This window comes from Metopolophium dirhodum, chromosome 4 (assembly GCF_019925205.1).
Source record: "Metopolophium dirhodum isolate CAU chromosome 4, ASM1992520v1, whole genome shotgun sequence".
NCBI classification, from domain to species: domain Eukaryota; kingdom Metazoa; phylum Arthropoda; class Insecta; order Hemiptera; family Aphididae; genus Metopolophium; species Metopolophium dirhodum.
In genome coordinates, this window is record NC_083563.1 from 28,559,078 (window position 1) to 28,583,080 (window position 24,003).

General features: G+C 32.9%; 1 protein-coding gene across 1 annotated transcript in view; it reads left to right on the forward strand.

The window, feature by feature from the left end:
• LOC132943612 (uncharacterized) overlaps nt 1-13,894 on the forward strand; it is a gene marked incomplete at its 5' end in the record, with an annotated part of 181,033 nt that extends 167,139 nt beyond the window's left edge. The window contains one exon of the mRNA XM_061012642.1: nt 230-13,894. Within this exon, the coding sequence (XP_060868625.1) occupies nt 230-1,586 (1,357 nt within the window). The remainder of the gene's footprint in view (nt 1-229) is intronic.
• Nucleotides 13,895-24,003: the final 10,109 nt, after the last annotated feature.

A 24,003-nucleotide genomic window follows, 5' to 3' on the forward strand; every position in this document is an offset into this window, starting at 1 on the left:
AACGAAGAATCTAATGTATAAACAAAATATACTATCAGCAATCGATATTGCAATATGGTATACAATTTTTGGGTATTGCTAAAATCTTATTAACACCCTTCAATCCTTTCAGTAAATCAATCTACGTACAGTAACAGGCGTGGCATGTTACAAACACTTTCTAAACTAGACTGAATACCACCAATTGTCGTTAAACCACATAATGAATTATTTTTTGTTTTATCTACAGATTGTCGGACAACGGAGGTGGCCTGGACGACGACGACGACGACTTTGGCTTATGTAACGTTGACGACATGGGCGACGAAGAAGACGATTATGAAGGAGAAGAAGAAGGAGAAGAAGAAGTAGAAGTTGAAAGAGGAGGTGCTTGCGATTCGATGTGCTCAGAAGACGTATCCACTTGCATCGGGACGCCACGGTGTAGGCGGGCCAAGCGGCAGCGACGACGGCGGCGGCGACGGTCGGGCACGTTGCACGAGTCGATGCGCCGGCGGTTCGATGGTCCCAACCACCACCGCCATCTGCACCATCACCACCACGCACACCCATACCACCACCATTCGCACCACGAGCAGCAGCACCACCACCACCAGGGCCGACCCGCTCGAGTCCGGAGCTTTCACGAGGACGAACTGACTAGGAACCGGACAGGACCCACCTCGTCGGACGTCACTGGGACGGTAGTTGTGGACAGCGGGCCAAAAATCGTAGGGACGCTGCTCAAACAGGAATACCAACGAAAACCCGGTCTAGACGAAGAGATCTGTCTGCTGCCACCACCGCCTCGTCGACGGCAACGGCGTGGACGTTCTGCGTCCGCGAACAGTGGTGGTTCTGGTGCCCGTAATGTGACAGCGGCATCAGTGACGTCACCGTCTCCGTCGCCGGTCTTGGTGGCACAACCAGCGCAGACGACGCCGCCGCCTCAAAGGCATCCACAGCAGCAGCAACAACAACAACAGAAGACGGCCACGCGTGTCGACACACTGACCGTGTGGTCAGCTGCGTCCAACGCGTCCAAGACGACGACGTTAGCGGCGGCCACAGGAGTTGGTCAACCGTTGCGCCGAGCCATGACGCAAAAGCCGATACGCAAGCAGACGCCGACCGCAAACACGACGTCAGTCACTGGAAAACGTCACTCGCCACTGATCCGGTACGGGTCCACGCTGGGCCTGCCATCGCGACAGCAGCAGCAAACGTCGCCACAGCGGTCGAACAACGCGAGTCGGTCAAGCGTCATGATCCGCAACTCGTACCGTCATGGCCGCATCATCCGGCTAGAGCAGAAGGCCACCAAGGTGTTGGGGGTCGTGTTCTTCACGTTCGTGTTCCTGTGGACACCGTTCTTCGCGCTCAACCTGCTGCCGTCCGTGTGCCCGAACTGCGAGGCCGACATCAGCAAGGGCCTCATCGACCTGGTCACGTGGCTGGGCTACGCCAGTTCTATGGTCAACCCGGTGTTCTACACCATATTCAACAAGGTGTTCCGGCAGGCGTTCAAGCGGGTGCTTATGTGCAAGTACCGTGGCCGCAGCAAGCGGCACTCGTGGCCACCTCCACCGCCCGCCAGGAAGGTTTGAACCTAGGTCCTGAATTTATACCATGCTCACACACACACACACACACACACATCTCACTACCTGCCTTGTTCCCAGTTACCGGCAGTCACCACAGTCATGGTATCCCGTGGTACCATCAACATCTCTCAAGCCAAGATCACAAATGGGTCATCTGCCGTGTCGTGTAGCTTTTATTGTATTTTGATCGGCCGTTGTAATCATGATATTATATTGCCATACCGGTATCATTGATCTACCATGATATACCAGCAGATTTCAATAGTTGGGCTGGCCTCAACTTTTGGACACGACACGACACGACAGGTTACATAGCTGTAAACCATTTATTCGTAAATATATGCATAGACTATAGAGCAGGGGTGGCCCCAACGAGGCTCGCGATCCGCATGTGGCTCTTGAGTCAGTTTCATGCGGCTCTAAGATATTTCTATAACTAAATAAATGTTTAATACAATTTAATATTTAACATTTAATCATTTGTTAAAAAATGAAAAATGTGTCTTCATTTTATAAACATCTCTGTGGCTCGCTTCAAATATTTGCGGCTTCCAAAATGAATATTAGTGGCCACCCCTGCTATAGGGTATAGAGGCACACCGTTAAATACAATTAAACTGTTGAATATTATGACTTCAACTGGAAGGTTTTGAAAATAAATTAACATTCAAGCATGCGAAGGGCGGGGGTACAGTGTACACAGCTATCAACAATATACTCTGTTCAGAATGAGATCATACCTCGGCAGCGACAAATTTTCGTTGCACGACGGTCAGACGTCCTCATTATGGCGGCGCGTAGAGTTGTATCGTGTGACCAAGTCACGCCCATGGGCATAAGTTGGCCGCCGAGGTACGATTCTGAACAGAGTTAAGTTTTCCATAATACGTTAAGGGTTAAGGTTTTACATACCGTGATTTTCTGTTTTTGTCTAACACACGCGCGACATAGGATTTTTGACGGATTCTTTGCCAAACTTATCAATTGATCTAATGAAGTGATGAGAATTCTGAAAACAGATTTGAATTCATCGTCAAGTCTACTTGAAATCGATTTTCCCAAAATTTTGATTTTAGCTTCTCCAAAAATTTAAATACAAAAATTTTTAAATACTCTTTTTTAATATAGCGTTTTTTTGGAATTTGGGGGATAATATCAAAAATGTGGGAAAGTCGATTTCGAGTAGACTTGACGACGAATTCAAATCTGTTTTCAGAATTCTTATCGCTTCAATAGATCAATTGGAATGTTTGACAAAAAACACGTCTAAAATACTATGTCGCGCGTGTGTTAGACAAAAACAGAAAATCACAGTATCGAATCCCCTTAAGATAAGTTAAGTAGTGCAAAAAAAAAATCAGAATTGCTCTTCAATCACCATGCGCATTCCATTGACCTATTACTATATTATTTAAATATGGATTATTCAAATGTTTGTTTCGGTTTGTTTCGCACTATATCTAATCTAAAATACTATCTCAAATAAATTGAATAAACATTTTTCAAAAAAACATCAAGTACAAATATTTCAAACCATACATTGAAAATAATCAATAATTTTTAAGATCATAATAAATCGACCGTTTTAACAAATCACTGCAATAACACGACTAGGTACTCGCGTAAAGAAGCGTCCGCAAAAACCATAATCGTAATATTACTTCATTCTTTCATACAATACGCGGTTGAATTTCTCGTGAAATGTCATAATAACATATTAATATAATCGACAAATTTAACTTCCCCCTAGCAAATAAATACGCAAAACTAGTAAAAAAAATTAGAGAAATCCGTGTTTTTGTATCTATATTATTATAATAGACGTCGCACCTTAATTATTAAAATATGAAAATGAATAAATTTAATCAATTTTTCACTATTCGCGACGTGTCCTAAACCGTTGTACAGTATTTCAATCGAGTTTACCCTTTAAGGCGATTTAAGGTCACCGAAATTATTTACATGTCAATGAAATGAACCAAATTTCTATACACCTATATGGCTATATCCAAAAGTGAGCTAGTTTAACTAGTTAAACAGTAAATTTAATTTTAACTTAACTAATTAGTTACAACTTAGGAACTCGAATAGATTAACAGACTATTGAAACAACTAAGCTTTTTCAGTTGATTTGAAAATAATCTATCAAATCAATATATTTAAACAAAATTTGAAATATACGGTTTTATACATTATCTAATAATTAGAAAATAGTGTTTGTCTGTATACATGGTTTAAAGTTAAAATAATCTAATACTATTATAAATAGGTATTGTTAGTAATAATTATAAATTGTTCTGTTATGTTTCTTGATAAAATAACATTAGGTATATAATATATAGATATAGGGACAAAATTCTATTTTTGTGATCAGTGTACTAAACAAAAAGTAGATTAATTTTTGTTCCTTATTAACTTTGAACTCAGCAAGTTAATTTTATTATTTGTTAATCATGAACTTCTAACTATCTCGTTGTCACTGATGTTAACTTAACTCAGGTTAATTATTTTAATTAACTCGCCCACCTTTGGCTACATTAAACTCGTTGATACACGTGGTTTTCTATAGTTTAAAGAATGTTTACACCATCTATCGATGCTATTGCATCCTACTCCTGCATTCAATATAATATAAAATATTATATTTATCGCTGTACGAGAAAAAATAAGTTCGATGTCCCGTTCAAACAGATCAGTTTTTTAATATACAAACGATTTTCATTTTTAATTCCTATGTATTTCTGCAGCGACCGTTATCGCTTTAGAGTACAGTGTTGTTATTGTTGTTGTTGTTGTTGTTGTTGTTGTTGTTGTTGTCGTCGTTCATAGGCGTGTTTGCGGGAGGAGCCGGGTGGGCACTGCCCCCCCCCCCGGCAGACTGCGCCACCAACAAAACCATGCCAGGATAAAAAAAAAAGTCGTGTTGTGTGTATCCTGCAGTACCTATAGATTTTGATTAATTGTAACTTTTTTTTAGTTACGCTAATATAATATTATTATGTTTATCAATCCTTTAGAACTACAAAACATGGTACTGTTGTGCCCGTTTACCAGGTCTTGCGCTGTGATATCAGAGATTAAATAAAATTTTATCTAAAATTATATAATATGGTTTTATCAGCTAAAAATATCCAATTACCGATTATCATTTCAATTTCGCGTATTTTAACAAGTTGGGACGTAGTCATTTTTTGATATAATACAATGTTTTTGAAGCCGGCCAGAGTAGAGATATAGTTTAGGTCACCCATTTAGTAATCTTAGATAATATAGTATATAGGTTAATATTTAACCATTAGCCTGTCATCTACCTGAAGATAATTGCTTTTTAACAACATTATTTAATTCCGAAGCCTACCCACGGTGGTTTTACACAGCAAATCGGAGGATATTTTCGATTTTTCTGTCCGAGTGCAGCACAAGCGAGCGAGTGGCAACGTTATCAGATTATGTGCATTTTAACAACTTTGTTTAATTCCGATGCTTACCCAATGTGGTTTTACACAGTAAATCTGGAGATATTTTCAATTTTTTTGTCCGAGCGCAGCGCAGCAAACGATTGCCAACGCTAGCAGATTATGTGCTTTTTAGTTTTTAATAACTTTGTTTAATTCTGAGGCCTACCCAAGGTGGTTTTACACAACTAATCATTTTTTGTTAAAAAACGTAAAAAAAAATTAACACCATTGTCTTAAGCATAAAAAACATTTGAAAATAGTGAGGGGGTTGGTGAAGTGCATTTGTTCCAAAGTATTTTTTAATTTTTTGACAATGGTTATGCTTTTTGATCATAATTAAAATATATTCCTACATTGGTGAATTTCGTAGCATAAAAATGAATTTTTTTTCATGTCTAAAAAAAAATATAGGTCTCACAATTTATTAATTTGTTGTGCTCCCTCGGCCACCAAAGTCTGAACACGCCTATGTTGTCGTTGTTTTTCGCTGTTGTTCGTTTCGAAATACGGACCGGCTCTGCGGCGGTTCATGGGCGGGCGTGACGAGGGTACTCGAGACGAACGATAAAACATATCAATCTCTTTTCCACAATACAGCAGGCCGATGTTTGTTTGGAGCGAATAAACCGTTTTAGAATATTCGGGTATTCTTTTGGCGGCGTAATAATAATGTAGTCCGTGTAAAAAAAAAAAAAAAAACACAAAAAAATCATTCCGTCCCGTAATATATTGCAGTCCTCGCGCGTGTACAGTAATTAATCGCGTTTGAAATGATTTATTGCCGAGAAAATGTTTATCCGACACCTGCGAGCGAGTGGATTTAAAAAGAAAATTAATTCGAGACGAGAGCGCAGACCGATAATAATATTATTATGACGGGCGCTGCAGTATCCTGCAGACACCGCGATGCAATAACGCGGCGATCGTTCGGTACGGTTTTTAATAATAATAATATTACTGTCGCATTACCTGTGGATTTTTATTATTTCCCCTCACCCCACACAACTACCATTTTCACGACAGCACTGTAATTGCGCCATGACCGTTTTCACACCAGCCCGTCTGTTTTTCTCGACTCTGCAGGTTATGCATGATGCATGGTAATGCACTTTTCGATGACGCCGCGCCGGTGATATTAGTCCAATCGTGTGGACCATGTACGGTTTTATGCACCGTTAGGTCCTATCGTTATTAAAATACATTATTTAATAAAATATTCCATATAGCACAGTGCTTAACAACTGAAATGGGAAATATTCAACATCTCTAATTCTTAACTGGGTACTACGGCTGGGTTATTATAGTTATTAGTCATGAATGGAATATCAGTATTTTTCAAACAGGATTTTCGTGTGATCTGATCGCAGTTAAAACTATACGTATATACGTATTTGAGCCTCGTGTTTGGTAAACAACCGTCGTCAACAATACAATACATTTACTTTACCAAAATACTCATACTTATAGAATTGATATAATTAATAACCACGTTTGACTCGGGGTTATATGCCGATATCTCAATTAATTGAATAGATATGTATTTATGAAAAAAGTTTGAATGTTTACCAGTGCAACATCGCCCTATACCACAATATTCTAATACACCGTTCAGTTGTGTACTTATTCTTAATATTCAGTCATAATAAGAACTTATACATTTCCTATCCAAAACAGCGTACGTAATTAAAAAAAAAAACCATTCGATTTGACAATTCATTAGTTTCGTTACCTGTGCAATGAGTACAAACAATATTATGACAACACAAAAACTAAAATAGTAATATATGTGTAAACAAAATCTATTGTTCGGAATAAAATATTAAATAAAACAAGAACTTTTATGCAAACTATTGAGCAATATGAAGTTATATACACAAGAGGTTTCAAACAAGATTACACAGAAAACAGCACAGACAAAACAATTTTTAACTAATTATCATTATAAATGCTACGTTTGGAACGTAATTAAATTACACTATTATTATTTTAACTATATCTATAATTTCGTTTATGCCGTCCCTCTGTTTCTAACTTCTCGATTTCTTCGGAATCGTAAAATTATAACATACCTATAATAATATACGGTAAGCCTGTGTGTGTGTGTGTGTTTGTTATTACGTTTACAAGTTTGCAAAACCCCGATTTCAAAACCGTTAACTTTCAAATCGGCGGTATTACACGAATATTATTTTATAAAAATATGGACGACTTTTCGACCGATTAAGTAGACCACGTGAACGATCGTACAATGAAATAATATAACCAAAATCGTACGAAAACGCAACAACATAAAAATGTCCACGACACTATAATAATACAACTTATTATATGATCTCTTTTATGTAAAACCGCATTGAGACTAGTGACCATGGCGATAAGTTGTCGACAACGTACCTATATATTATGATATCGGTAAGTAGGCGGGCGGGGTAAATGCACACACGAGGCGATGGGAATATGTAGGTATAAATATAATATGATATAATATAATATATATATTATATATGTATATTAAAACGTACGCCCATAAGATAAATAACCCGAAGAAGGCGGAACTTCCGTGCCGCCGTCCGGAAAACCTAACCTTTAACTACAGAAGCGGTCTGCCGACGACAGACGCTTATTGTGATTTTTTTCCATCCGGGACAACGTTGAGCCTTATCGTCCGTACGAGTAAAATGCGGTCCGGTCCCGTGTGGGTTGCAGCGTGTAACTTCCGCGTGAAAATGACAATAATAATTTCCATTTCCTGTCCGTCGTCGTCGTCAGATAGTCGCAATATTGTCGAAAAGCCGTACTCCTACAATACATACGCCATGCACTCATACGCATATTATAATACAGCAAGATGATAAAATATCCTTAAACAATTTACAAAACAAATATAAAAATCACAAATTGTTTTTTTTTTTATTGTTGTTATGTATTATATATTGCTATTATAAATATTCGTTTGAAAACAGACGAATATTTGTTTGTAAATTGTATAAAATAATTTTACCTTATTATTATAGCGAATTCATTGTAAATATTGTGTTATTATTTTTTCTATAATAATTGTTTGAAAAGAAACTAACTATAGTATTAATATTATGAATGTATTATGTGGTATTTAAGATAAAAAAAACACAACTTGTGAGCAAAAAAAAAAACACTTGATATTATTTTGAACAAATTCAAAAGCCGCATTCGTTACTTTTGTATATTCTCACAAGTGTAATTTTTAAGTCCGACGCCGTGGAGTGTACTCAAACGAGGTTATGTTTTTATTAGAATAAGTAATATACTTGTATAATTCGCTACGATTTATATTTATGGGCACGGCCCTTTGGACCAATTTAAAAAAAACCCTATTTGGATCAATTTTGAATACCTGTTTGAATTGAGATTAAAATATAATATAAACATTTTAAAATCTTACATGGCCATGCATAAGCAGAAATCGAGCCCCCCTCCCCCCTCCAGAAGCTTAAAATACGGTTCTTGGTTCATCAAAAAAACATTTTTAGGTTGCCAGGATGGAGCCCCCGCTACATGTTGATCAACAAAACCCCCTCACATCTATAAGTTATTGGAAGAGAAATTTTACTCGTTAAAAACGTATCTTTTCTAAACACAGAATTATAATATTTCGAACCATCAGTCTGCAATCTTATTCCGGCGATAATTTGTATAAATTAATTAGACATTTTCATATTAACATTCCGATGTTATAATCCTGGAATAGATTTCATGTATTGTAATATTAGTTAATAATAATATAAGGGGGGACGTAGTGGCCGAGCGGACTAAGGCGTCGGCTGCGATGCAGCCGACCCGAGTTCGATATCTTGGCCGCGAGCGGCATTTTTATTCGGGCAAGTCATGGTGTCCGGAGAACTAGTGCCACCATCCCCCCACCCGGGGCACGGCAGAAACCTACGGGTGCCCCATTAGAAACCTAACCAATTGAAAAACCTACAGTGCCCTCCCCCACACCCAATGGTCTATGTTTCCGCGGGTTACCCAATGAAAAAAAAAAAATAATAATAATGATAGTATAAACAATATTTACCTGTAATAAGTAAGCCATTGGTAGATTGTAATTTGTAGGTAGTATGTTCTTATACACATATGATTTAATAAATATATATTATATTGTTTATTAATTATTGATAGTAATAAACCATTTACTTGACACAACTCGTTATAGGGTATTGCATAATTTGGTCACAGTAAAATAAAAGCGGGTAATAAGAACGATGTGGTTATAATTAGCCACAAGCATTTAATCGCGTAAGCTAAAAGAGTGTAAGTTATAAGAACGTAAAGTTAATATAAAAATTAAATTAAAACACAATAAAATTATTATATAATTAAATAATATTATTTCTTGATAGTATTAGTAGTATATATAATAATAATATGACGATTAAAACAAATAAAAACAATTTTTATGAAATAAAAAATATACCTATTACCTATTTCATATTATTATTAAATAAAAAAAGAAAATATTATAAATCCGTTCTAAGTAAAAAATAAAATAAATATATTTGAAACTGAAAATCTACAGCGATTCCTCTAAATTTCCTTGAATAGCTTTATTTCCGAATTAACAGTACCTACAATCTACAAACTATCTTTTTAATTTAAAGACCAAAATCTTTTGACGTAATTTTTTTAGGAGGAACCTAATTTTTTCTGGTCTAACTTCGAATTGACGTAAACGTATCGTAGATTTTAGATTTTCAGAATATTTTCCCTAGTGGCTAAAACTTTCAATAAAACCCCAAAAAAATTTACCCAAGTGCATAATACAACCCTCGACTTGTGTGTATGGGTAAACATGTACTTACCACGGTATTGATGGTGGTCTTTCAAAATATAACTTAACAATTTTTAGTTTAAAATTAGGTTCAGTCGAATTTAATGTTACAACAATTTGACAATATGCATATTCTCAGTTTTATTGGGTAAGAGAACGTAAACTAATGACATGACATTTTTATCTATAATCATATACGAATCGCAATATTGTAAAAGAGAGTAAACAATTTTGGAGTTCATGAAAATGTAACATACCTAACCAATATTTACTTTGTTTTTGTAATAATTCTTAATTGTGTATCGTTGATAACAATAAAGTCCGTTTAAGTTTCCTCGAAACAACCGTATAATAAAATTCGAAATTGTTATCACCCTACAGTTTTCTTTTACACGTCTGAAATAGGTACTTAGATCAGTCAATGCTGTCAGATTAGTTGGCACCGAACTATTTTATTTTATTTTACGTCGTACCATTCGTGCCGGCTGGTTGATTGATGTTAGTCAATGTTAGCAATGTTCAAAACAATTTTTAAAACTAATAAATTATTATCAATACTTTTTTGCGTGTGACCTAATCGGGTACATCGCTCTGACGATCTTATGACGTGTGATCAATATATATTTTACCGTACCTAAATGACGATTTGGGGTGCGTGTGGCGGAAATACTTGCCCAACTATTACACCGAAACATTATTAGACGCTTCTAATCTAATGATATAAATAACAACAGGTACAATACTCGTACATTAGTACATTACAGACAACAGTAAATACAGTTACATAATATTAACACCAACAAATTGGATATGTGCCGCTGACTTTCAACAAACAGACGATAAGGCATCATGACGACAATATTTGGTACCGTTTTATATTAATAATTAGATATTATATAGGTAACATAGACTAATAGTGTTATAGTCAAAATCATCTTACAGCGATCATTTCACAGAAATTTTCGTTGGATTTTCCAAACAAACATTGTGTTGATATTATAATAAAATATATTCTAACGATAACAATCACAGAAACGTACAAATCTGTGAACAATATTATTCATCACTATGCATCACATCTTAGGTATTGAAACGTTTCGTCAGACTGGAGGTGATATTGTTACATTACCACACACTAATATGATAATACATAGTGACGATCGCGATGGCCTAGAAAACCGTTTCACAAGACTTACCGACGAAAAAATTCGCTTCAAATTTACTATAAACAAATAATACAATGCTAAGGTCAACTGCCCTTTCGGGACTGTGGTTACACACTGGTCGGACCGCGAACATTTTAGAACCTAACTGTGACGGGGGTTAACAATTGCTGTGTAGTGTAGCATCATGTATTCCAAAATAATATTTTCACTTTTAATATCCAATATATACAATACCAGCTAGTAATAAATAAACTATTGCATTATTAGAATATTTATCTCTATCATCTAATCAGTGAACAGTCTAACCAGAAGATAACCACACGGCCTCAAGTTTACAAAATAATATTCGACTTTGTCATAGACCTATAAACTAATGGACAGCGCATAGAGAGAGAGGTCAGGAGTACGGTATAGAGTAAAAGAGAAAAGAGAACGTGGGGGAAATACAGTATTAGTTTCCATAGACGTATGATTACCCCCTTTATGTTCTTTCTATCTTTTCTCTCTTCGTTCTTTCTTCTTTCTTTCACTTATATGATTCCCGTGCATTGAGGGCAGGGCGGAGTGGAATGCGCTGTCCATTAGTTTATAGGTCTATGGACTTAGTAGTAGTCATTGCATCGCGCTGGTCGATGTTTATAGGTCACCACATTTTGGTAAGCCAATCAGAAAAAAAGTATTTGATACGACGAGTTGTGAATCTCCCTTTGATGGTTCGGCGACCACTTTCCTGCAAACGCGATTGTAGCAACCGCTGTACGCTTCGCAGGTTTGACCGCTGTTGATAGTATTGAATAATATAACATGGTATACTCGTGGTGAGTGGGTATATTTTCCATCAGTCGTCATTGTTAAGCCAACGGTCGCATTACGTATTAATCGAGCGACGTGCATTAACGTCACGTTGTATTATTCATATTAGGTATAATATATCTACCTAAATTCGTTTTCATATTATAATATTATACGTTATTTCGGATTAAAAAACATAATCGTCGGCTGACTTGTGCGCAAGGACATGTGACTTTACTACATATCAAGCTTACAAATGATTCACTCAGTGACAAGCATGACGGATGACGCATGAACGATAAATTGGTCACCAATGAGAGTAAGTTTTTTTTTTAACTTCAATTGAGAACATATCTGTCATAAAACAGACCCCGTGTACTAGATTTACAGCGTAATTATATGAACACGAACAAAACGTACAATTGGGTAGGGTGCAAATTCGTCAGGATGAAACAAAAAGTCACCAAAATTGACATTTTCGTCTTTATAAGATAACGCTGCATGACATGACAAAAAATTAAAATTAAATTATGCTACTTAAAACTTATGGCAAAAAATGTAAAAATGTTATGGTTAGTAAATAATTTAAGAAATATCCTCAGGTCAAGAAATTCTTAAAAATAATATTTTGAAAAAAACTATTAGTATAATATTATACGTTCTAAATTAATTTACTCAAAAAATATTTATCTTTTAAAAAATTCTAAAAAATAAACTTCTCGACTTAGGTAAATGTTTTACCATCAAAATTATTGTACTTATAATCAGATTTACAAATTGGTTATTTTGAATTTTTCCAATTTAAAATTTATTATTTTTAGTATTACAAAATAAAAATAATTTGTTTTATATTATGCGTGTAACGCAAGTGACTATAAATTGTATTATAAATAAATAAAAAAGTTAAAAAAATATTGATTAGATCAAAAAATATTTCATCTGTGTATTTATATTATACATATAATATTATTAAACGTATTCTTTTTTTATTTATACTAATATTATGGTAATACATATTATTGGCAATGGGGGAAGAGGAATTGTATTTTATGAATGTATTATATAACTCGATATAACTACATTTGTTGTACGCTTAATTTGTGGTATAGTGTATACATATAATATAATGTCTGAGTTATAATGGGTGGTTTTGCGCTGCTTAATTTTTATAGAGGTGGAAAATTATTTTCCTTCACTCCCTTTAAGTTAGTCCTGTGTTAATTATAATAATATAATTTGGTGTTACTGCTCTTACGTAACAATAATATACATTGACAAGGATAACCAATACAAAAATAAATAATAGGTAAATATTATAAATTATACTACAATTTTATAATACCAAATAATCTTCATGTATAAATAATATTGGTCCAGATGGGTTGTAATTTTCACTATGAATATCCAGTGTTCATATTTTATAATATACGTATCATTGTATAATGTATATTAATTTAGTTATAATTATGTTTGTGTAAATATTGTTTTTTTTTTGTCAAAACTATTTGTTTAACGGGATCGATTCAATTCTTTCCATAGAAGTATATTTACAATAATTATATATTATTATAATTTAATGTATGACGTGATGTGTACTCACTGCAGTCTATGCGGTGAACGATTTACGAAGCGTAATAATTCTAAAGGTATATTGAAATAAAATATTTAAAAAAAAGACACTTCCAAAGCTTGCGACGTCACATTTTACGTTGCGAAAATTTGTCTTTAAGTGTGTTTCTGAGGAAAAAATAATGGTAATATTCAAATCGTAACTGAACGATAAAATATTATATAATATACAATACATATTTATATAGTTGATATAAGTGAATCGTATTCGTAAAATAATATATTGTTATTATTATTGATACATATACAATAAACATATTATTATATAATTATATAAACATTTTTTTCCTTTTCACGCTTTCGAATCGATGTTACATGAATTTATTGTATATTAATATTTATATTATTGTTGTCGCTCCTTCAAACAAAACGTATCTATTTAGATTAGTTTACAAAACATGGTTTATCAATAATTATTTACGTGTAAGATGTGATGAATTAATTTACAATGAAATAAAAGTCAGAATATTATATTTGTCTGTTAATATTTTTTCTACCCTTATGTCGTCGCAAAGTTATATTATAATATGACATATATTATATAACCTCGGTGCACTGTGTGCGATATTATTAAACAGGTAACTGCAACGATGCGATAAAATTGCGTTCCACAAAACGAATAATTTTCGTTTTAATACGATTATTAAAGTCCAAAAGTTTTGTACGCTTTCATTGTACAATATATTATTATCTCTGCTATAGACGCGTACTTTCTTTTTTAATTAAAAAATAATTAACTAAAATATATATACATATATATATTGTGTACGTCACATTTTTGTCATCAAAAATAACAATTAATTAACAAAATTAAAATTCTATTTCAGTTATGTTGTCGAGTTGTATAAAGCAATGTAAAAGAAACAAAATATATATATATATATATATTTAGGCTAACTTAACCTATCTGAGGTAGGTACAGATATTAATGTAATAATTTATAATGTATAAATTATGTTGATTAAAACTTTTAACAGTTCATTTTTATAGAACTAATATTATGTCAAAAGTACGCAATTTAACTTACCTAATTCTTTTGAGTACCTATTTATTATAATCTACATGTATCTATAATATATCTGTACTGATAGTTTATTAGAATCTATAGAATCAAAATATATTTAAAGTAACATCTTAAGATTATTAGGTCTTTTGTGGTGAGTGGTATAAGTTACTACATGAACCTAAAAAGGGGATGTAAGCTCCTACCAGTATATTAAAATTAAATATTATGTAAATTCCTGTATGAATATAAAATTTATTTATTATGGAAGAACATCTACGAGATATTATACAAATAAAAAAATATCATAAGTCAAACAAAACAAAAATTTCATTCCGAACTTTATTCGAACATGGAACTGACAACTTATGTATATACTTAAAAAATAGTTTGTTTCATGTTAGAACCACTATGTTTTATTTTGTATTGTTCCTATATTAAAGTTATTTACGTAATACTTAACTTTCCAATTTCATTTTGATACTCATCAGTCATCAATAGGTATAACAGACGACACCGAATGAGGCGAAAAAAATGTAGAAGTTGTTGATGATTTTGTGTTTAAGTGGTATATTTTCTTTCCATCGGGAGTCCCTATTAATTTGAGGAAATGGGGCGTATTTGTTTTTAGAAAACATTTTAGTCGTTTAGACGTAGTTTCAGCTTAAATTTCGGTGAATTACCTGATGGAGAGATATTTTTTTTGTTTACTGAATTATTTGAGCTAGGTGTGGACCAGTCAAAAATGTTATATTTCATCATTTATTAATGATTCGTTTATGATATTGTAGTCAAGTCTTTGCTCTGCTCGATAGTATTTTGTTTTGATTTATAATTTTTAGTGACGCTAATGGATATTATTTATCACGTGATAAACTCTTTTTATGGTAGATATGGAGATGATTAAATTCGTACGTTATTTACACTAATCAAACATTTTGATTCGGGGGGAGTTACTGAGAAGAAAATGCCCTTAGGGTAGTACCTAACACTCACAAAAACTTTGTAGGAGTAGCTTCTTAAAAATATAGGAGTATGAAAAAATTGTAACAATTATTTAGAGTTAGGAAGCTATTATTTTAAAATAGCAAGAGCGTGACAAGAACTTCACTATTCATTATAATACATTATCTAACAAAATAAGGGTTTACTACCTATACATATATGCAGAATCATATAATGTAGTTCATATTATTATATTTGTTCATTATCAAGCGCAAATAGTTTGTAGAAATTGTATGTCTTAAAATGCAATGCTATGGTAATACTTTATTACAACTGTTGTATTCTAACTTAGACAACTGTACAATTGTAAGTTATAATATATATATATATAAATACATAAAGTATTAATGTAGAAATATAGTTTAGCGAATAAGACGTAAATAATTGTCTGACCAATGAAGCTAAAATGTGCTGAGGTGACACTAATATTTGTGCATATAACACCGCTACATGCGCAGGCGAGGCCGCAAGGAGCAGTCCCGCTGCCGTCGTAGAACTCGACGAGAACGTAGGCGCGACGCTTGTACGTGGGTAAGTGACAACTGTAGCACGACCTAAGTGTTTTATTTTACGATTATTTTATAAATGCATCAATAAAAGTGCTTTCGACCGAAAATTGTGTTTATATTTTATTCCGTGTGTCTGTGGTGTATAATGCTTTTGGAAAAAGGCCGCAAGACACTGTAGTAATTACTTTCTCTTCCAGTACTCGGTATGGTGGTCAGTCTAGAAAGAATAAGACTTTGTCTATAAGTTAAAGAAATCTCACCCTCGGACATCCAGTTCTCGTTATCGTGGTCAGTTGTTCCAGAGTAAATCGACCTTAGAGTTATAGAGTATATATAAGTCCTGTGGGACCTTGTTAAATTATCCTTTTGTGCAGTACTCGTTATCGTGATCACCGAAAGGAGAATTTAAATAAGTTTTTACCACAGGTGTCGATATTTACTCGTTTGACGGTTCGAGAATCGGAAACCAAAATATATCTGTTATATTCTTATATATGCCAAGCCTTTGCGTGGCGTATACGACAAAATTAACAACAACGACATACTTTTTTAATATCATGTAAAATCAATGCCATTTTTATTAAATACGATAATTATTTTATTATTTTACTACCGGTGGTTACCCAGTTTCATCCGGGCCATCACTCAATTATCTATGGATAGGATTTTATAGTTTTATTTATTAACCGGCAGTTGTTAATTATAATAATATATCATTATTTTGTTGACCTAAAAGGACAAGACAGACATTAAGTCTTGAAATTTTATATGCGTTTTAAGACTGAATTACGCCAAACTTTGGCACATTTTCAACACAAATCAATTGATAAAGAAAAAAAATATTGGAAGAAATTCATCAAGTAAAAAAAATGCAAAAAATAAAATGAGATTCGAAGATTTAAAGAAAGAAATCGACGATGGCATTGAAATACGTATATACAATACACAAATAGTAAGTAATTATCGTACAGAACAACGATCTAAACAATTTTTAAACATAATTGATTACATTTATTTCTTTTTATGATCCTACTATTATTTATGACTATGATTATCGGAATTCGATTGGTCTCATTAACGATGAATCACTGCCTAGAATTAAAATTTAATGATAAGCCCAATGGTATGTGTTGTGGAAATAACGAAATAAGATGTCAACGTTTGAAAGTCCGATAGAGCCTTAATACTAACATATTCATCTGGTTCCATCAATGAATTAAGACACTTTTTTAACAATATCAGTAAATATAATTCAATTTTTAATATGACTTCAGTTAGCGTAAATAGAAAAAAATAACCACGATATCAGACAACGTTCAAAATAAGGTCAAATGTATTATCGGATAGGATTTATCCTTCCATATGATGGAGAATAATCCTTTTAAAAAATATATATATAAAGGGCTAATTGTAATCCGCGACCTGCGGTAGCCCATCTAGGTCGAATTATTTCCCAAAGGTAAGTACGCTGATGCCGATTTGTCCGTTAACTGATAGGTGCACTAAAACTGAAATACATCTATATGGCGTATAAATCATAATACTTTTTTTTTTCACAAAAAAAAAAGAAACAGAACATTATTGTAAAACCAATATTTTCCCGAAATAATATGGTATCAACAAAAAACTATTGGTATCCGAGTCACCGAATTTCATGTAAAAAAAACACAAAGTATAACAAAAATAACTGCTTTAAAAGTTGTGATATAATTTTATAGCTAAGTCTTTGAACTATAGATAAAATGTATGTTAAAATAATCTGCTAAATAATCGTCTGTTTAACTTAGCTTAGCGACTTAAATTAAAAATGCTATACCATAATGAGTACATAATAATATAGTCTACTATCATTGAAAAGCAGTGTATTACTAATCAAGTGTTTTAAAGTCACCAAGCTAAGTTCAAATAATTGGCGTAGTTTGCACCTACAATGCATTAATATAGAATGGTATGACACATTTTAAATTATAAAATTATTTGTTTGTTTATGTGCTTCAGTTGCCGTTACTACCAACGATTGATCTACAATGGTTATATTATTTATTCATTTTTAAGATCAAAAATTTCGAAATTTGGTTCAATATTTTAAGATAGAGATTTGTACAAAAATTATATTAAAAATAAATTTTATGTAGAAAATCATTTTTCTTTTACACATAGGCTGATTATACGTAGCAATAGAATATAGACAATAACTTCAAATATATATTTTAACGACCAAAATAAATAAATAATATTTAATATACGATACACGCGCACGAAGGGAAAGAGAAGTAATTTGCAAAATGAAGCGTCAATGTGGTTGAACGGATTTGACACGAGGCGGCGTTTATTTTGTTTTTGGCAACAATCGTGAGCGGTACAGACGATTAAGATGTTTAATACTTCTACGAGTTTATTACAGTTTTCATTATATAGTTTTCGTATTTATTTTGTTCTCATAAGGATCGCACTACGCACGTAAAACGGTTTAGCACGAGTCGTATTTTTCTCTTCTTTCTTAATTTAATTCGTCATTCAATTGTGTTAAGACTATACACATAGCGCGTGTGTGTGTGTGCACGCGTGAATTTCTCAAACCACGAGGTTCTTGTTGTGACACATTAAATTGCATTTGCAGGACGTGGAAGATTTGTTATTGCGCGCCTTTTAACGAAACGTGATTAAAGTAAAAAGTAAAAATAACACGCCGGAGGGAAAAGCAATGCGTTAACTGCCGAAACCCGAATCCATTGTTGAGCCATAGACATGCGCAGAATTAAATTTCTGGTCGAGCTTAAGCAGTTATAGTGCCCTAATATTTGGACAGCGCCACTAATTTTTTTTTAATAAGTCACCAACATACGTGTTGATATATTTACCTATTAATGTCCATAGTACTATATAGTTATTGTATTTGTATACAGGACAAAGGTACAATGTTTTTGTAGGGATTAATAAAATGTACCTATATATAAGTAGTGGTACACACAAATAGTTTTGATTTTATATTATACTTTCACGACAAATAAAACTTCCATGATGTAAACGAACATATTATTATTATTATTATTATAATACAAACATTGTATCATGATTTATATAAGTAAGCACATTTTACCATACCCCTAAAAAGGTTCAGGTCGAGCTTGGGCTTGACCGGCTCGCTCCGTGCGCACGACTATGCGGGGTTAAACGAGACCGCGGTGGCGTAGGACACGATGACAGTATGGAGCAAATGCCTCAGTATAATAATAATAATAAAAATATAATGTGTTTCGATTAAAGCATAATATTATTATTATCTCGATTTTATTAAGCGCCACGTCCGCGTAGTATTTCTCGATCAATGTGGGGGGGGGGGGGGGGGATGCGCGTCCTCGCCGCACTTAAAATATCGTACAATCGCATTATAAACAGATGAATTAATGGCTTTTGGAAAGATTACTTTCAGCGTGTGGAGTGTTTTTTGCATTTTGGCGTTATAAATATACGAAGCAGAATTTATTTTACGCGTGGGATTGTGCCCGCGAAGTCCGGACTGTAATCGGATTCGCCGCCGGCCGGACGTACGCGTCCATAACACATTGGGCGTTTCTTATCGGTTTTTAAACTCCTCCTGTTCATATGATATTTATATACGGCATTACGGCCCACGGTTAATATATTATATTTAAAAAAAAAAAAACTGCACATTAAATTGTGTATAAACGTTAAGATTCGTGTTATAAGTGATAATTACGAACTTATTAATCCACCATTATACCTATACATACTATTATACTAATATATAATATAATTTCCTAATCTTCTACCACACGGATTTTTATGTTGATTTTGTCCTCGATTTTTATGTATTTTTAACCTAGTTTTTGAATTTCAACCAAAACCTATAATATATACCATCTCATTATTTTTATTTCACATACTTCAGATATTTTAAATGTTTCAATAATATTTTTATAGCATACCTATTTTGTTGTTTTTACACATTTTTGTATTTATTTTGTACAATAATATTATATATTATTGATGCTGGCATTATTATTAATTTTATATTTATTATTTTATAGCCAATTATTGTGGCCACTGGTTTGATCGCATATGATAGTATTGTTTCAAATGGAAATTTTAAATAAATCATAAAATTGATTTTTTTTCCTATTAAAAATTAAATTCTATTTAAATATTTAATAATCAATTATTGAAAATTATATTAATTATGTCGAAGAAGTGGTATTTTTATGGATCAACAATTATAGTTATTTTATATTAAATATAATTAAATACAGCTGTATAAAATTATTAAGTTTTGATTAATCCACTCTATTGTATTTATTTTATTGTATCCTATTTTAATTAAAAAATATGTTTTCTTTCTGAACTACAAATAGTGTTATTACTTTATTAGCGTATCTAAAAGTATAGCATTAAAATTCGTTTGACATATTTTTAGATATATTTACAGGACGATAATTCTGTGAATATTTCAAGGGTTTTTAAGGAATTCCACTCACAACCCAAAAGTATAATATATCACGTCAAGTTTTTACTTATTTTCATCGGGTTTTCCACTTCGACATGACATTCAGCATAAAATAAAAAAAACAAAACCGACGAACCATTCACTCTCGTCGGATGCCATAAATCGTACACTGGACTGCAGGAGCGACGTAGTGATTACCACGGCCAATGGCCATAGGCGTGTGATCCATGGATCCAGAACACGTCCCACAGCGAATCACTCGAATAAATCGAAACAGACTTTCATTCGCAGAACAATAATGTTTTATCATATAATATACAGCGCGTCGAAAACATTTTATTAAAATGTATCAGTACAGTATACACTGTAACACGTATCTCCGCCGAATTCACGATATTAAAATTTGTTCACAGTTCCGCGTCTCGCCACCATCGACGTATTTTATTTAAAGTTGAATTCGGAGGCCACACACAAAACTTAAGCGTAAAACTCTAGACTTCACCTCCCAAAACCACTCTTGAAATCCATACTCTCACTATCCAATAAACTTAACACATTATACAATAATTATGGGGTTTTGCAAAGCCGTCCAATACCAAAACGCTTCAGGCGTTTCAATCCATATGCTAACGTCTTCTCCTTGGTATTTTACAAGCAATGATCTTCAAAAAGACCTAATACTACCTAACATTAAGCAATATTATATTAAATTTAATTTAATACTAACTTAAACTCTCACAGCAACCCATTAATCAAACAACTATCCTCCATCTCACTTCCCGGTAATGTACGTAGAAGACCCAAAAAACAGTGACCCGGAACCAACTTAAATACAAAAATAATAATAAAAAAAAAAACAATAAGTAATACCTAAAATGTGCCTTGATCTAGTGGCACTGCTGAGTGCCTGCCCATAAACACAACCTCCTGTTAGTAACCATTTATCAAATGTACTCATTGTATAGATTGTAAATAATTTTTAATAAAAAAAATTTTTAAAAAATGTTATATACCTACAAACTGTACCTACCTATATTTGAAATTATACTGGGTTTATTATAAAATGTATGTAGTTATTAAACTTTGTACCACATATTAAATTTGTATGAACGAAAAATCAACTGTTTATGGTTGGAAATGTGGGAAACCAAGCGAAAAGCATTCTCATTTTCGTTTATTATTAACATTTTTTTTTTAAAGACCGAATTTAGCGCGTTAATTTAATTGTATTAAAATTCATACTACATAATAATATTATGTAAAGAGAAAAAATAAACATACACTTCCGAGGTAATTACCATTATTAAGAGTCTATGTGAGGCCTATGTAGAATCGACGGTATTTTTCCGAGAAAAACAACGTTATACGAATATTTTACGTAGTAATATACTGTAGGTATATTATGCAAAACTCTTAAAGAGTAAACGTCCGTAATTAAGTATACGAATATATTTTTCAGTCATACAGGATAACGTTTTTAATGTAAAACACTAATTTGCTTATTTTGAAATATAAAAATAAAATAACATCTTTACTATTTTTTATCGCTGGGATTTTCAAAATATTGAATCAAGAGTGAATATTATTGTTTATACAAGCATATTTTAGAGTCTAGACCCGAAAATTCCATTCTAAAACGGTATAGCCAATCATTATGTTAAATTTATACTTACACACAATTAGAGTAAAGTACTGTTACTGACCGACTGCTCATAGGCAATCAGCCATAAACACTGAAATTTTCCAGAATATCCTAAAAACAAATTTTTTCTTTTAAATATTATTTTCAATGGTTAAGCTTAAGCTGCGCTGATTATGTTTAAGTGGACAGAAAAACAAAGTCATTTTGATACATTGATAAACTTGATCTTAAAAACAACCAATCGGTTCAGAAATAGTTAAGGTAGAGTATTGTACATAATAAAGTAAGTTTACTTTTTTTTATTAGCTGGATTTTAGTAGATACATTTTCGGTGTTTTCGTCTATTTTCACAAATAAATTTACGGTCAATACTGCTTTTTAAAAAAAAAAATTTTGGAAGATCCGTGATCTATTAGTTATTACAGATACATGGACTGTATGTCTACCATTATTATGCCCCACGGGCCGTGACCACTATAGGCCACGGTCATTAAACGACCAAAATGAAAATATAAAGTGAAGTTTTTCATTTTTAACTGTAACACTGAAATTATTATGTTATCCATAATTAGTTTATTTTATGTTAAGTTTAAAATTTAAGGGCTTATTAAATGCGCATATTTAAAAGTGCTGTAAGTAACCTTAGTTTTTTTGTTTTCCGTTATTTCTGCACCGGTGTTTTTAAATATCTGGACTAAAAATATACCATGAACCAATTAAATGTAACCATGAGTATGACGTGCTATTTTTTTACATTATACAATTATACCTGCCTCCTACAAATATTTTTATAATATGTAAAATCGTACGAAAAACTTCAGAAAATAATATTCAAAATAGACGACTAAATGTAAACAACAAATATTACACCAAACGAACCTAAAATAAGTGGATGAGCTATACAATTATTTAATACCTACCTATAATTAAATTTTAAATTTTTAAGTTATGCATAAATTGATGGTAATTATTATTGTCTTAAAAAAATAGTTAGTGCAATAATTTAATGATCTGAAATGTAACTCAAGTAAACAATTAATAGAATGCAAGATACTTACTGTATAAGTTTTTTTGACGAATATAAAAACGCTGGTCGATATTAATTTTTTTGTAGTTACGCCGTGATGATCTATTATATCTTATCATTACAGTATTTTGCGTGTGTATTTAAATACACTATTTGTTATGTCTTAACCACAATATTGGGCCTTACCGCCAATTCTAACCGGAGTTCAAACTTCAAACGAATACGACCACTAATTTGGCTTATACGTCCATTCGTTTTATTCAGAAATGGCGTCAAAAAAAGGTAGATATGGCTGAAAGAAACATTTAAATATTACTCAGTGACGATCGTCAATAGTACCATTAGAGTGGGATCATTTGATGCATTTTGTTTTACTTATTATTATTCTATATTCGTATGGCGGATTCGGTCATTTGTCTGTTGGCAGCCGACATATTATTACACAACGACAATGGTACAAAAATAAACATAAAATATATTTTGTGTGAGCAAATATTTAAAAAAATATACATGTTTCGTGTACCTATACGTGTACAACAAGCGTAAACATTTAAAAAAATCCAAGTAGGTACGAGATGATTGCAGTCGATTATTATCGACGCGAGAATACAGCCGAATAGCGATAAATGCGCCGTGTTCGTCTGACTGAAAAACGATTCAAAATCAAGGCGACGTACCTTGAAAATGCGTTCACAATATTATATAATCGATATCTATATGCTACAGAGTATATATATGTATACGTACAGAACGTAGGTACGCTCAATCGCGCAACGTTATATTCGGTCCGTCGGTTTGAGACGGTTCCAAAAACGAAAAATGTTAAAATACGAAAACGCGTTTCGCCACCGACCAAGTTTCGAATTCCTACCTACATAAATACCGTGACTTTCAAAAATTCCACCTCAGATCGTACA